This window comes from Mustela lutreola, chromosome 7 (genome assembly GCF_030435805.1).
Source record: "Mustela lutreola isolate mMusLut2 chromosome 7, mMusLut2.pri, whole genome shotgun sequence".
Classification (NCBI taxonomy): Eukaryota; Metazoa; Chordata; class Mammalia; order Carnivora; family Mustelidae; genus Mustela; species Mustela lutreola.
In genome coordinates, this window is record NC_081296.1 from 124664186 (window position 1) to 124676825 (window position 12640).

At 47.5% G+C, this 12640-nt stretch overlaps 1 protein-coding gene across 3 annotated transcripts in view; it reads left to right on the plus strand.

Annotated features, from left to right (window-relative positions):
- Nucleotides 1-12640, plus strand: part of NRDE2 (NRDE-2, necessary for RNA interference, domain containing) — a 50300-nt gene that overhangs the window by 25198 nt on the left and 12462 nt on the right. For all 3 annotated transcript variants that reach the window (XR_009355766.1, XM_059182519.1, XM_059182518.1), the window contains exons 5-9: nt 2189-2639; nt 3397-3802; nt 4763-4896; nt 7829-7949; nt 11927-12102. Coding sequence is in view for 2 of the 3 variants with exons in the window: in XM_059182519.1 (XP_059038502.1) it covers nt 2189-2639; nt 3397-3802; nt 4763-4896; nt 7829-7949; nt 11927-12102 (1288 nt within the window). In the remaining variant the exon portion in view is untranslated. The remainder of the gene's footprint in view (nt 1-2188; nt 2640-3396; nt 3803-4762; nt 4897-7828; nt 7950-11926; nt 12103-12640) is intronic.

Consider the following 12640-nt stretch of genomic DNA (forward strand, 5'->3'; position numbering starts at 1 on the left):
TGAGCCACCCAGGCATCCCCCAAAATGCACTTTTAAAGTCAGAAAACTCTGTAAACATTTTTAAAGAGATTATGTGAGTGTTGATTTTTAGTAAAAATAAAATAGTACTTATGGGGAGAACTAGTTCTACTTAGAGTTTGCTCCTTACAGAATGATGGACGTGTTTAGAGCTCCTGAAGCACTATTTTATCTCCTCACCTCTCGTTAAAGTTGTTTTGACTCTAAATGGACTGGGGACGGTTGTTTTGAGTTAACCTAGGAGGGCTTGGGGGACAGACTGGAGAGGAAGGGTTTGTGTGCATGTGAAAGCTGGGAGGACAACTTCTCAGGCCCCTGTTGACTGTGGGGGAAGCAAAGGAGGTGCTGGGCCTGGACCAGGGGGAGGTGGACGCAGAACTTTCTGGAAGATGACAAAAGATGGCGACTGCTCTCTCCTTTTTTTTCCCTGACAGCATGATATTGTGGACATTTAAAAAAAATACAGTGTCAGTTGAAAGAATTTTACGGTGAATGCTCCTAATCCCACCCTCTACATTCTACCATGAATAGTTCACTGTGCCTGCCTTGTCACATGTCCGTCTGTCCATCTGTCCTTCAATCTAGCCTGTTTGGTGCCAGCCTCAGTGTACCGCTCCCTGAATATTTCAGCATGTGTGTCATTAACTGCAATTCAGTTTCATTTAGTGTTTTCCTTTGGACTTAAAATTTACATACAGTGTAACACAGATCTTCATTTGCTGAGTTTGGACACATGCATGCACCTGTGTAAGCCAGCCCTTAATGAACCGTGACCCCCACTCCCCCCCCCAAATTTCCTCCTGCTTTCTTCCACTCAGTCTACACCCCACCTCCCCAGGGACAGTTACCGTTCTAATTTTTTCCATACTCAATACTGTCTCTTCTAGAATTCCATGTGACTGGAGTCCTATAGCATGCTTTGGGTCTGGCTTCTTTCGCTCAGTGGGATGTTTTTGACATCCAGCCCCATTGGGGCATTTGTCAGTAGTGGCTTCTCACGGCTGGTGGCGCTCTGTCCTGTGGCCACACCACCGCTCGTTCATCTGTTCCGCTGATGAACGCCCGGACCCTTTGCAGCATTCAGCTGTTAGGAACACGGCTGCTGAGAGTGTCTGTGCACACATCTGTGTGTAGAAATGCAGTTTCCTTTTTTCCTGGGGGAATGCCTAAAATAGAATTGCTGGGTCCCAGGGTAAGTCTAAGTTTAGTTTTTTCAGGAAACTGCCAGACCTTTCCCCAGAGTGACTGGACCAGTTTCCATTCTCACTAAGAGCATGTGGAGAGACCCGGTTCCCTGGCAGATTACTCGCTGGTGGTCATTATTGTCGGTGTTTAATTTTAGTGGTTGTGGCGGGTTTGTGGCATAGCTCCTTGTGGTTTTAATTTGCATTTCCTCACAATTCATGATGTTGAGCAGTTACGCATGCGCCGATTGGCCCTTCATGTTATCTTTGGTGAATTCCGTTCGCATCCTTTGCTGTTCTTTGATTGTTGGTTTGTGTAACGCACGGAAGAGTGCATGGTTTCCCACAGCCTTTGTGCACATATTCCGTAGTCATGGGTGTGACTGCGGGGGCACCTGTACGCTCTATACAGGCCTTTAAGAGCCCAGCCTCTCTTCCTCTAGAGTAGAAGACAGCCAAGTGTCATCTTAATTATTTTGTTTCAGCTTAAAAATACAATCTTAGCTCTTCCTGTTTTCTTCTTACGTAGGAACACAGGACTATACAGGAAGAAGGACCAGTGTAGGCGACAGGTGACTCACTGTCACCCAAGGTTCTGGTGTCCTTAAGGATAGTGTAAAGGAGGGATGAGGATTTCCACTTTGTCTGTTAATATGATTGTGATGATCCATGACGTGTGTATGGGACAGACTTTACAAAACTCTAGGGAAATAGAAACTACTAGAAATTACTAGAATCTGGAAGATAGGCCTGATCTTAAATTCATGTGATGTTGATAAGGAATTGAAGTATGTAGAGGAATAAGTTGAACACAGGAAAAGTTGACTGCTAATTGTCGTATTTCTCTGAATAGAAACTGTCGGAAGGTAAGGTGAATTTGAAAACGTGCAGTTAAGTTGCCTCACGAGAGCTCAGGTCCGCTGAGCTGAGCCTCGATGGCAGTGCACCTCTTGCCTCAGTAACTTTCTTTCTTTCTCAAATACAAGATACAAGAGGAAAGGAGACTCCTGCCTTGGCATTAACCCTAAGAAGCAGTGTATATCCTGGGAGGGGGCTTCCACAGAAAAGAAGCATTCGCACAAGCATGTTGAGCGCTATTTTACGAAGAAGAGCGTGGGATTGATGAACATTGATGGAGTTGCCGTCGGCAGCAAAACCGAACCTCCGTCATCTGAGCCGCTCTCCTTTATCCCCGTGAAGGGCCCAGATGATGCGCTTCCTCCTGTTACAACCTGGTTGAACCCTCTGGGCATTTACGATCAGTCCACCACGCAGTGGTTACAAGGACAGGGTCCTTCAGAGCAAGAATCAAAGCAGCCAGACTCAGAGATGGATAGAGAGAGCGCGCTGCTCAAGGCCAAGGTGGAGGAGTTCAACCGGAGAGTGCGCGAGAGTCCTCGCGACGTGCAGCTGTGGATGGCCTTTGTTGCTTTTCAGGTAAGTAACGCTGTCCGGCTTCTCTTACTCGGGATGGCTGTGCTAGTTCGGGGCAAACCCGCGCACTCTCCTGCCATTCTGGAGCCCCTGGGAGGTGCCCTGGCCCTGGGCATTTGGCGATTATGACACTGTAGCCCTTGCCCTGAGCTTGCTCCAAGCCCCCGAGGAAGCCTGATGTGTGAAGGGCAAGTGCTTTCGTGTGTAATTTGGGGCTGGCATGTGGGGGTGACCTGCCTCGAGGGAGCAGAAAGGGCGGCTAAAAGAAGGTGAAATTTAATCAGGATCTGGGAAGAAGTGCCCTTGTGCACCGGGGTGCGGGGTGCAGGATGCGCACGCGCTGCTTCTCCAGTGACCCGGCCGGGGCTCTAGGTTCGCTTTCTGAAGCACGCGGCTTTGTCTTCGTCCTACTTATTTGCCTTTGAACCGTGTATACGGTTGTGTCTCGCCCCACATTCGGTTGTTTCACGGGGGAAATTGGCTCTTGGGAAGCTGCATGCTCGCTCTTGTTATGTGACCGCCCCCCCCACCCGTGACGGAGCAGTTGGGTGAGATAAACACACCGCCAAATGTAGCAGGTGACAGAGGCGCCCCAGGAATAGAGTTTCTGCTCAGAAAAAATCGAGGCTAGCCCCCGGTGACGTCCAAAGGACGATTGGCCTGCAAGGTGATAGAGCGGGGCTTGCGGGGAGCTCAGTGGCTGTGGCGGGACTTTGAGGCTCCCCTACTTCCATTAGTAAAATGATGTTTCTGTCTCAAGGATGAGGTCATGAAAAGCCCCGGCCTGTACGCCCTCGAGGAGGGAGAGCCAGAGAAGCGGAAGAGGTCTCGGAAGCTGGTGCTGGACCGGAAGCTGGCCATCCTGGAGCGGGCCATCGAGAGCAACCAGAGCTCCGTGGAGCTGCAGCTGGCCAAGCTGGAGCTGTGTGCTGAGTTCTGGGAGCCCTCTGCGCTGCTCAGGGAGTGGCAGAAGCTGATATTCGTGCACCCCAACAAGACGGCCCTGTGGCAGAAGTACCTTTTATTTTGCCAAAGCCAGTTCAGCACCTTCACTGTCGCCAAGATCCACGGTCTCTATGGCAAGTGCTTGAGCACGCTGTCCGCGGTGCTAGACGGCAGCATCCTGTCACACCCCGTGCTGCCGGGCACCGAGGAGGCGGTGTTCGGTAAGAGCCGAGCCCCAGAGCCATGGGTGTTGGGCACTTACACTGGCTTCTGGCTGTAGTCAAAAATGAAGATGTGTTTTTGGTTTATTTTAGAAATAACAGAATTGATACAATGGATTTATTTTTTATTTTTTACTTTTTTAAAAGATTTTATTTATTTATTTGACAGAGAGAGATCACAAGCAGGCAGAGAGGCAGGCAGAGAGAGAGAGGAGGAAGCAGGCTCCCTGCCGAGCAGAGAGCCCGATGCGGGACTCGATCCCAAAACCCTGAGATCATGACCTGAGCCGAAGGCAGCAGCTTAACCCACTGAGCCACCCAGGCGCCCGATACAATGGATTTAAACAGAAAGTATTAGGACTGCTTTGGACTAGAACAGATTTTCCCTTCTCTACCTTCTTGGTGGGGGTGAGGAGCGGGCATTAGAGCCCATCAGGTTAGTAGAGGAACCGTGGTCTAGAAGGTCCAGCTTTCCTGCTTTTAGCCAAGGACACGTAGTCAAGTCTCGACTGTTGTGGCTGTCCGTTGCCTTCCCTGTTGAGATGTCTGTCTGCTCAGCTCACCCCTTCTGGGGCCTCGCAGTCAGTTGAGCACAGATTTTTACTTTCTGATGAAATCTACACCATCCTTTTTCCTAGAATTTTTCTTGTAATAATGAGCTTTGAGTATTTGATAACTGTCTAGAACAACTTCCTGCCTTACTTTTATGCAGCATATATAGTGTTTGTTAATATTTGTATTCCCCAATGGCTTCATATAAAAATTGGAATAAATGTACTTTGATTATAGTTCTGTGGTGAGTCCTTTTAACAAGGACATGTATTATTACAGCTTTGAAACGATCACAATAACTAATTTCGGAGAAAAGATGTTCTCGGTGTTGAAATGCACGTTTTTAGAAGTTGTGTTCTTCCCCTTGAAAGTTAACCAGCACTCCCTCCCTGCTGTCCCTGCTTTCAGCTCTCTTTCTTCAGCACTGCCACTTCCTGCGGCAGGCTGGCCACTCGGAGAAGGCCGTCGCTCTGTTCCAGGCCATGGTGGACTTCACCTTCTTCAAACCTGACAGCGTGAAAGACCTGCCTACCAAAGGACAGGTGCGGGTCCTTGTGAGACTGGCCTCCCCCTCTCCCTCACTCCCCCACCCTGTCCCCCTCCCTTCTCCCTCCCCCTCTCTTTCTCCTTCTCTCTCTTTGGGGGGGAAAGCGTGGATAATGGGAACTGGTGGTAGTATTTTTAAAATCCTATCCTTCTTTGTATCAGCTCTGCTGAGAACTGTTGCTCAGAGTATGCTGGTGATCCAAGGAAAATTCCATAACGAATCTAGTGAAACTTGGAGAGATGAAAGATCCACTTCCCCCATTATAAACTCAACTATGTCCCCCGCCTCCCTTTTTTTTTCTTACTTATGGGCCTCATTTCAATGCTAATTATCTCCGTCAGGGAGAGAAACCATGGTCATGCCTCTTAGAGCACGATGTCTCACTGTCTCCTCCTCCTGTGCATTCTAAGCCGGGTGTTAGGTCATTTTCCTAGTTAGCATTTCCACTACGTAAGATCTTTGCGGGAATTGCGAACGATAGTGCGATAGTGCGTGTTGACACTTTGTCAACGCTGATCCTTACTGGAGAGGTGGAGAGGTGTTGTCATTTAGATGACACGTGAACAGTGCCCATATTTGTGATGGAGAAGCGATAAAAAAATCTCATCATAAAGCTACCCATATAAGAAAGCCCCTTTTTCCTTGAAAGAAATCTCCATTTCCTACTTCGCAGAGGGGGTCTGGTGGAAGATGGATAGGATATCTGAATTTATAGTGAACTTACAGAGGCCTCGGGAGGCTATGATCTCCATCTTGTGGAATGTTCCTGAATTGCCCTTAAAGACTATTTTTATCATCATTATTTTTATCTATTTTTTTCCTAGATGAAATTGGGTTAAAGAATATTGGTTAATATTAGTATACCTGATTAGTCGTATAATGAGCCAGTTAACAAAATTATTTTAAGACACGGTGTGCTGTTTTAAGACTATGCCATGCTATGGAAATGAACCTTGGCGGAGCGCAGGGGCCCTGGGTGTGTGGTTGCCGGGTCAGGATCAGAATGGCCCTCATCCCAGCCCTTTGCTGACGTTGGCAGCCGGTGACGAGACAGTTCCTCTCGGGGAGGGTGGAGCCCGGGACCGTGAAGCAGGGAGCCACGCCCCTCAAGTGTCCGCAGAGCCTGCTGCGTGCTCTTAAGGCTTTTCGTACTGGCGCTCTTAAGGCTTTTCGTACTGATAGCACCTGTAGTTCCAAAGCATTTATCAGACAGCTTTGAAATAAAACTTATCTTTGAGGACATTCTGTATCTTTAAAACGAGAGATATTGTTAAAAGACAAAGTAGTATAGCGTGAAAGAAGCAGAGGTCTGGTCTGTGTTTCTTTTTTTTTCTTTTTCTTTTTCTTTTTTTTTTTTTGACATTTGACAGAGAGCATGAGAAGGGGGATCTGCAGGCAGAGGCAGAGGGAGAAGTAGGTTCCCCGCAGAGCAGGGAGCCCAACGTGGGGCTCGATCCCAGGACCTTGGGATCATGACCTGAGCCAAAGGCAGACGCTTAACGACTGAGCCACGCAGGTGCCCCCCGGTCTGTGTTTCTACAGAGAAAGTAAATTGATTGTAACTTTTACACTTTTAAAAAAAAAAAAACCCACCCTTCTTTTTCTGGAGTGTTCTTTCTTCTGTCCTCTTGTAAGAGCAAGACTGCGAAGAGGGAATGTGGTCTTTCTAGCTCCTCTTCCTGAGGTGGCTGCCAGGCACTTGGTATGGGGCCTGTGCCCGGCCCATTGCCCAGCCCTGCCCTTCCGGGGCTGTCCTGGACACAGCCCTCTTGCAGGCATGCATGGCACTGCCCCAGGCTCAGGCTGGACCGTCCTGCGGCTCCTGGCCCACAGCATGCCCCTGGAAGCCTCGTCCTCTTCTAAATGTTTCTTATAGAAGCTTTCCTTAAGCAAGTGGTTAGCTCACTTTTAAAGTCCTTATTGTTGAGGTGCCCGGGCAGCTCTTTTGCTTAAGTTCCTGCCTTCAGCTCAGGTCATGATCTCAGGGTCCTGGGATCGAGCCCTATGTCAGGCTCCTTGCTCAGCAGGGAGCCTGCTTCTCCTTCTCCCTCTGTTCCCCCTGTCTGCTGCTGCCCTGCTTTTTTAAAAAATAAATATATATTTTAAAAAAGAATTTAAACAGCTAAAAAAAAATAAAGTCCTTATTATCAGTTGACCACATGGTTGCTTTCCTGTTCATTGCTGGGTTCACAGTCCGGTTTGTTGGGAATTACTGCACTGAATTGGTCACTGCACACAGTAGACCTGATGCCCAAATGCAGGAGAGTAGAGGTGTGATCACGGGTCTGGCTTTAACACACAGACCTTTTTATTCACCGGGTGCCTGCCACACACAGCGCTGGGCCTGCAGGTGTTTACTGAGCCCCCACTAGGTATTGGGCACTGTGCCAGGTTTTAGGAACACAGAGTTGAGATGTCACGCCCTCAACAGCCCCCGGTCTGTCCTGTGGAAACTTTGAATCCCCTTCTCCTTGGAAGGTCTTGGAAGCAACATGATTTCAGGTCTTCAGGGGTCCAGTGGCTTTAGGGGAACGGGCTGTATTCCTGTCCTCAGTTAGACGGGCCTCCCAGGGTCAGAGCTGGGAAATCATTCCTCTCCTACCCAGCTTTTCGTAGACCGTGGCCAGTCTTTTCGTAACAGACTCTCAGAAGTGGTGGCCCGTCACTCTGCTGCGTCTGATTGCTACAGGTCACAAGACCCAGCCCACACTCAGGGGTAGGGTCACAGGGGGCTCTCTTGGAGGCCACCTACCATACTAGCTCATTTTTATTTTTTTCTGTTTTGGGGTGTATCCTAAATCTACTGGAAACAGGGCAAGCAAGGCTTCAGCCACGAGCCCCTTTTGTGCTGATGAGAACACACTTGGCTCAGTGGTGCAGTGGTTTTGTCCAAGCTGGGCTCACCTCCGTATTTTAAACCCGAACAGGTGGAGTTCTTTGAGCCCTTCTGGGACAGCGGGGAGCCCCGGGCTGGGGAGAAGGGCGCCCGCGGCTGGAGAGCGTGGATGCAGCAGCAGGAGCGAGGCGGCTGGGTGGTCATCAGTCCAGGTGAGGCCCCTCTCGGCTTGGATGCACACGCCTCTGCCTTTGTCTTCTGGAATGTGTTTTCATGTCTTCCTGATTATTTGTTTATATGTATAAGCTCTTCTGTCAGTCCTTAAGAACGTTGTAGAAACATCAAAATATCAAAAATATGCTAAGTGGAAGCGTTGGGAGAATATAGACTGTCTGTCATCCTTATGGCCTTTAGGCAACGCCCCCGTCCTGTGGAGGGTTTGAGTTTCCTTCCAGAGGAAGGAAGTTTCATTTTTCTTTTCAAAAAGTTGTTCAAGAAGTAATCTTGTTATGAATCCCCCTCACCACCATCCCCATTTAGTGTGTCCTAAGGACAGTCTTTCTGCTTTCTTGGCAGTGGACAGACCATCAGGTCCTTTGAAGCACTCTTCCCTACTTAGGAATACTATAAAATAATTGTTAACTGGCATTTATGTGACTGTCATCCAAATGACCCCAAACTCTTTCTGGATTTACATCCTAAGACAGTGCTGTCCAGTAGAAACATAACTCAAGCCACCAAAGTAACTTCACATTTTCTAGTCGCCACATTAAAAAATTAAAATGGTGAAATTAACATTGAGGATATATTTTGTTTGACCCAGTATGTTAAAGCCTTAATATTTCAATGTGTGACTGTTAAAAAAAAATGAGATATTTTGCCTTTTTTTTTTTTTTTTTTTTTTAATATGAACTCTTTGAAATCTGGAGTGTATTTTACACTTTACGGCATGTTTCATTCAGACTAGCTGCTTTCAAGTGCTCCATAGCCACGTGGGTACGGCTGCCATCTTGGTCAGCACCATGCCCGGCTCTTCAGGAATTGCTTCTCCTCCTGGTTTTGTTGAAAGTGAGAGGGAAAGCGAGGCCCAGGCCTGTCTGGCTTCTTCTCACAGATGTCACCTTCCTGGGCCTTGGTTTCTTCAAGGAATGAAAACTTGGTACTAGCCCTGGTTCTAGGCCAGGTGGCATCTCTGGCCCTTTGGGTGTTGGGAGTTGTTTTTCTCTCTGTGGCACTAGCAGAGTCAGGCAGTCCTCCCTTAGCTCGGCTACTTTCCTGGAGTGTTCCCTCCCAGAAAGAACCGGCATCACTCTCAGGCTAACCAATGATTTCATATGTGAGGAAAAATAAGTTGCAAGGCAAAGTGGAAGTAGATATTACCCTTTTAGCTACTGCTAAAGTCTGCAAGACCACATGAAGGACCCCAAAATAGAAGTCTTTTTTTCTTTAAGAGAGAGAGTAGGTGGTGGGAGGAGGGGCGGAGGGAGGGCCAGAGGGAGAGACTCTCAGGCAGACTCCATGCCAAGCGTGGAGCGGGACACCAGGCTCAGTTCCACAACTCCAAGGTCACAATCTGAGCTGAAATCAAGGGTCAGACACTCAACCAACTGAGCCACCCAAACTCCCCAAGAAGTCTTTTTAGTAGTGACTTTTGAGTGCCAGTTCGGGGTGGTTCTCTGTTTTTAGGTTTTTGTTTTTTGGGGTTTTTTTTTTTTTGTTTGTTTGTTTTAATGAGCATGTCTCCTAGAATGCACAGAATCTGCGTTCTAAGGTTCATCACATTCTGCATCTCTATGAAACTGAAGTAGAATTCTCACAGCGGTGTCCCGGGAACACTGCTTCCAGAAAACTAGTTGATAACTATTCTTTGTTTCCCTTTATTTTTTAGTTTTCTTTGTCCCATCTTGATGAGGTTGGCATTGAGCGAGTGGCTGGTATTCACTGTTGATTCTGAGGCATTTTTTCATGTATCGCTACTTCCTCTCTCTCACCCTCATTTTCTCTTAGTCTCTATTGTTATATATTTATGTGTGTCTTTCCAAAATCATGTAATCTTTGGAATTTATAATGTAATAAATACAGATATCTAAGCTAGATATGTGACTCACAGGATAATTTCTCTTAGGGTGAGAGTTTTTATCAGTGCGATTAAAGAATTACCTTGCTTGTACGTCTTTAGAAAAAGGTGATAAATGGTTAAATTTTAGTTTTCTTTGAGAATTCAGAAGAGCGTTTAGATAGAATATTGGATTTAGAAAGTTAATACATACTTCACACATTTAAATTCTGTGGAGTTTTTGTTATTTATTTTTTATTATTTTATTTTATTTTATTTTTTTTAAAGATTTTATTTATTTATTTGACAGAGAGAGATCACAGTAGGAGAGAGGAAGGGAAGAGATCACAGAGAGAGGAAGGGAAGCAGGCCCCATGCTGAGCAGAGAGCCCGATGTGGGACTTGATCCCAGGACCCTGAGATCATGACCTGAGCCGAAGGCAGCGGCTTAACCACCTGAGCCACCCAGGCGCCCTGTTATTTATTTTTTAAAAGATTTTATTCACTTGAGAGAGAGTGCATACACATGCACAGTCGGTGGGGTTGGGGGTTGTGGCGAGGGAGAAGGCCTCTCAGAAGGATCTCAGAAGTCCTGAGATCGAGCCCTGAGTCGGGCCCCCTATTCAGCGGGGAACCTGCTTCTCCTCTCGCTGCTCTGCCTGCTGCTCCCCCTGCTTTTCCCTCTTCCTCTGCCTCTCCCCTGCTCATGTTTTCTCTCTCTGACAAATAAATAATTTTTTTTAAAGATTTATTTATTTATTTGACAGAGAGAGATTACAAGTAGGCAGAGAGGCAGGCAGAGAGAGAGAGAGAGAGGAGGAAGCAGGCTCCCTGCCAAGCAGAGAGCCCGATGCGGGACTCGATCCCAGGACCCCGAGATCATGACCTGAGCCGAAGGCAGCGGCTTAACCCACTGAGCCACCCAGGCGCCCAATAATTTTTTTTTTTTTAATAAAATCTTTATAAAAAAAGAAAACCTTTAAGGAGCTCCCAGACTAGTCACAGGACTGCGCTATTTTGCATTCCCACCATTGGTGCACAAGAGTTCCAGTTTCTCCATATTCTCACCAACGTAGGTTTTCTGTGTAATATACTACGATTGGCTTTTTTCCACTTAACATCACCCTCAAGATCCGTCCGAATTGCTGCACGCATCTGTAGTTTTTCAGGGTGATTTACTGTGAGTAATGGTCCATGGTGTAGATGTCAAATTTCTCTTTAATCTACTGAGGGACGCTGGGAGTGTTTCCAGAGATTGGCTGTTATGAATAAGGCTGCTGTGGGTATTAGTGTTCAGGTGTTTGTGTGTATGTAGGTTTTCATTTTTCTGGGATCAGCATCCAAGAGTGCAGTTGCCGGTCTTGTAGTAAGTGCATGTTTAATTATATAAGAAACTGCCCACTTGTTTTCTGGGGTAGCCATACCATTTTCTAAACACTATTTATTTTTAAATAGTAAACTTTATAGAAGACTGAAGACTTTTCTCCTCTCCCGTTTTGCATGTTCAGAGTAAGGAAACAAAGTGAAAGTACAGGGTATCTTGAATTGACTTTTTTGGAGAAGTGAACACAGGTTGTGATCATAAGGCCACTGGCTGAAAATCCCGATGGCTTTAGGAAATCTAAACCCATGCTGTTACTAAGTGTCGTGTAGCTTTCTGGAACGGTGTTGTCCAGTACATTAGGCATTAGCCATATGTGGCCGTTTTAATTAAATTAAGATGAAATAAAGTAAAAAATTGAGTTGTGCTGCCAGCTACATTTCAGGTGCCCACTAAGTCACATGTGTTGGTTGCTACCATAGTAGACACATAAGGTATATAATAAGTCATCATCATAGAAAGTTCCGGTAGTGTTGTTCTAGAATAGGTGTGTTCCCATTTTAATTGCTGTGATAACATTACAGATCATCTGATTCCGTTGGCTAACTGCCAGGGTTTTTTGGGAACCTGACTGGTGATAGGAGAGTCCCTCAGTGCCTTGGAGTCCCTGAATGTTCCAGAAGGGTGGGCCTGGGTCTTACTCATCTTGGCACTCCAGAGACCCACAGGAGGTGGCATCACAGACCGGTGGAATGTGAGTGGTGGTTTTATTTGCTGGTGAGGTGTGAGCTAAAAGTTTTGTTCTCATCTAGATGATGACGATGATGAGCCAGAAGACGAGGACCAGGAAATCCGAGATAAGAGTCTGCCCAGGTGGCAAATCTGGCTTGCCGCTGAGCGGTCCCGAGACCAGAGGCACTGGCGGCCGTGGCGCCCTGATAAGACCAGGAAGCAAACCGAGGAAGACTGTGAGGACCCCGAGAGACAGGCGAGTGTCCCCCCCGGATGGGAGGCCAGCTGCCGGGTCCTTCTCCTCTGCCCATTCCCATGGGCTTTCCTTGCCTGCTTGGGGCACTAGCCTGGCTTGGGAGAGGTGAGCTTGCTCCTGACCTCTTGTTCCTGTTTCTGGAAACCTCACTGCCCACTGGTGATGTGGGAGCGTGGAGGAACCTGACCGTATAGTTCCTTTTCCCAAGTAGGAGGGAAGGCCTCTCCAGAGATGGTCTTCCAGTTAGCTGGCTAGTTTTTCACATGGAAGCCTGAGGACTCAGGGTTTTCAAGACGTGGTTATGTAGCTCTGTCCACGTTCCCCATCGCACTCTTGTATCCTCAGAGAGGAGGCGGATAGGTTTGACTTGGAGGGACAAGGGGACCTGGATATAGAGGCTGAGCTGGGACAGTCGCTACACTGGGGAAGCAGCTCCCGTTCCTGGAGCCGCTGGGGTGCACCAGGCACTTACGTTGTCTCGTTTGCTGTTGTGGAGCGACGTGGCCCGTGCTGCACTGGTAGCCGGCAGCTCTGAAAG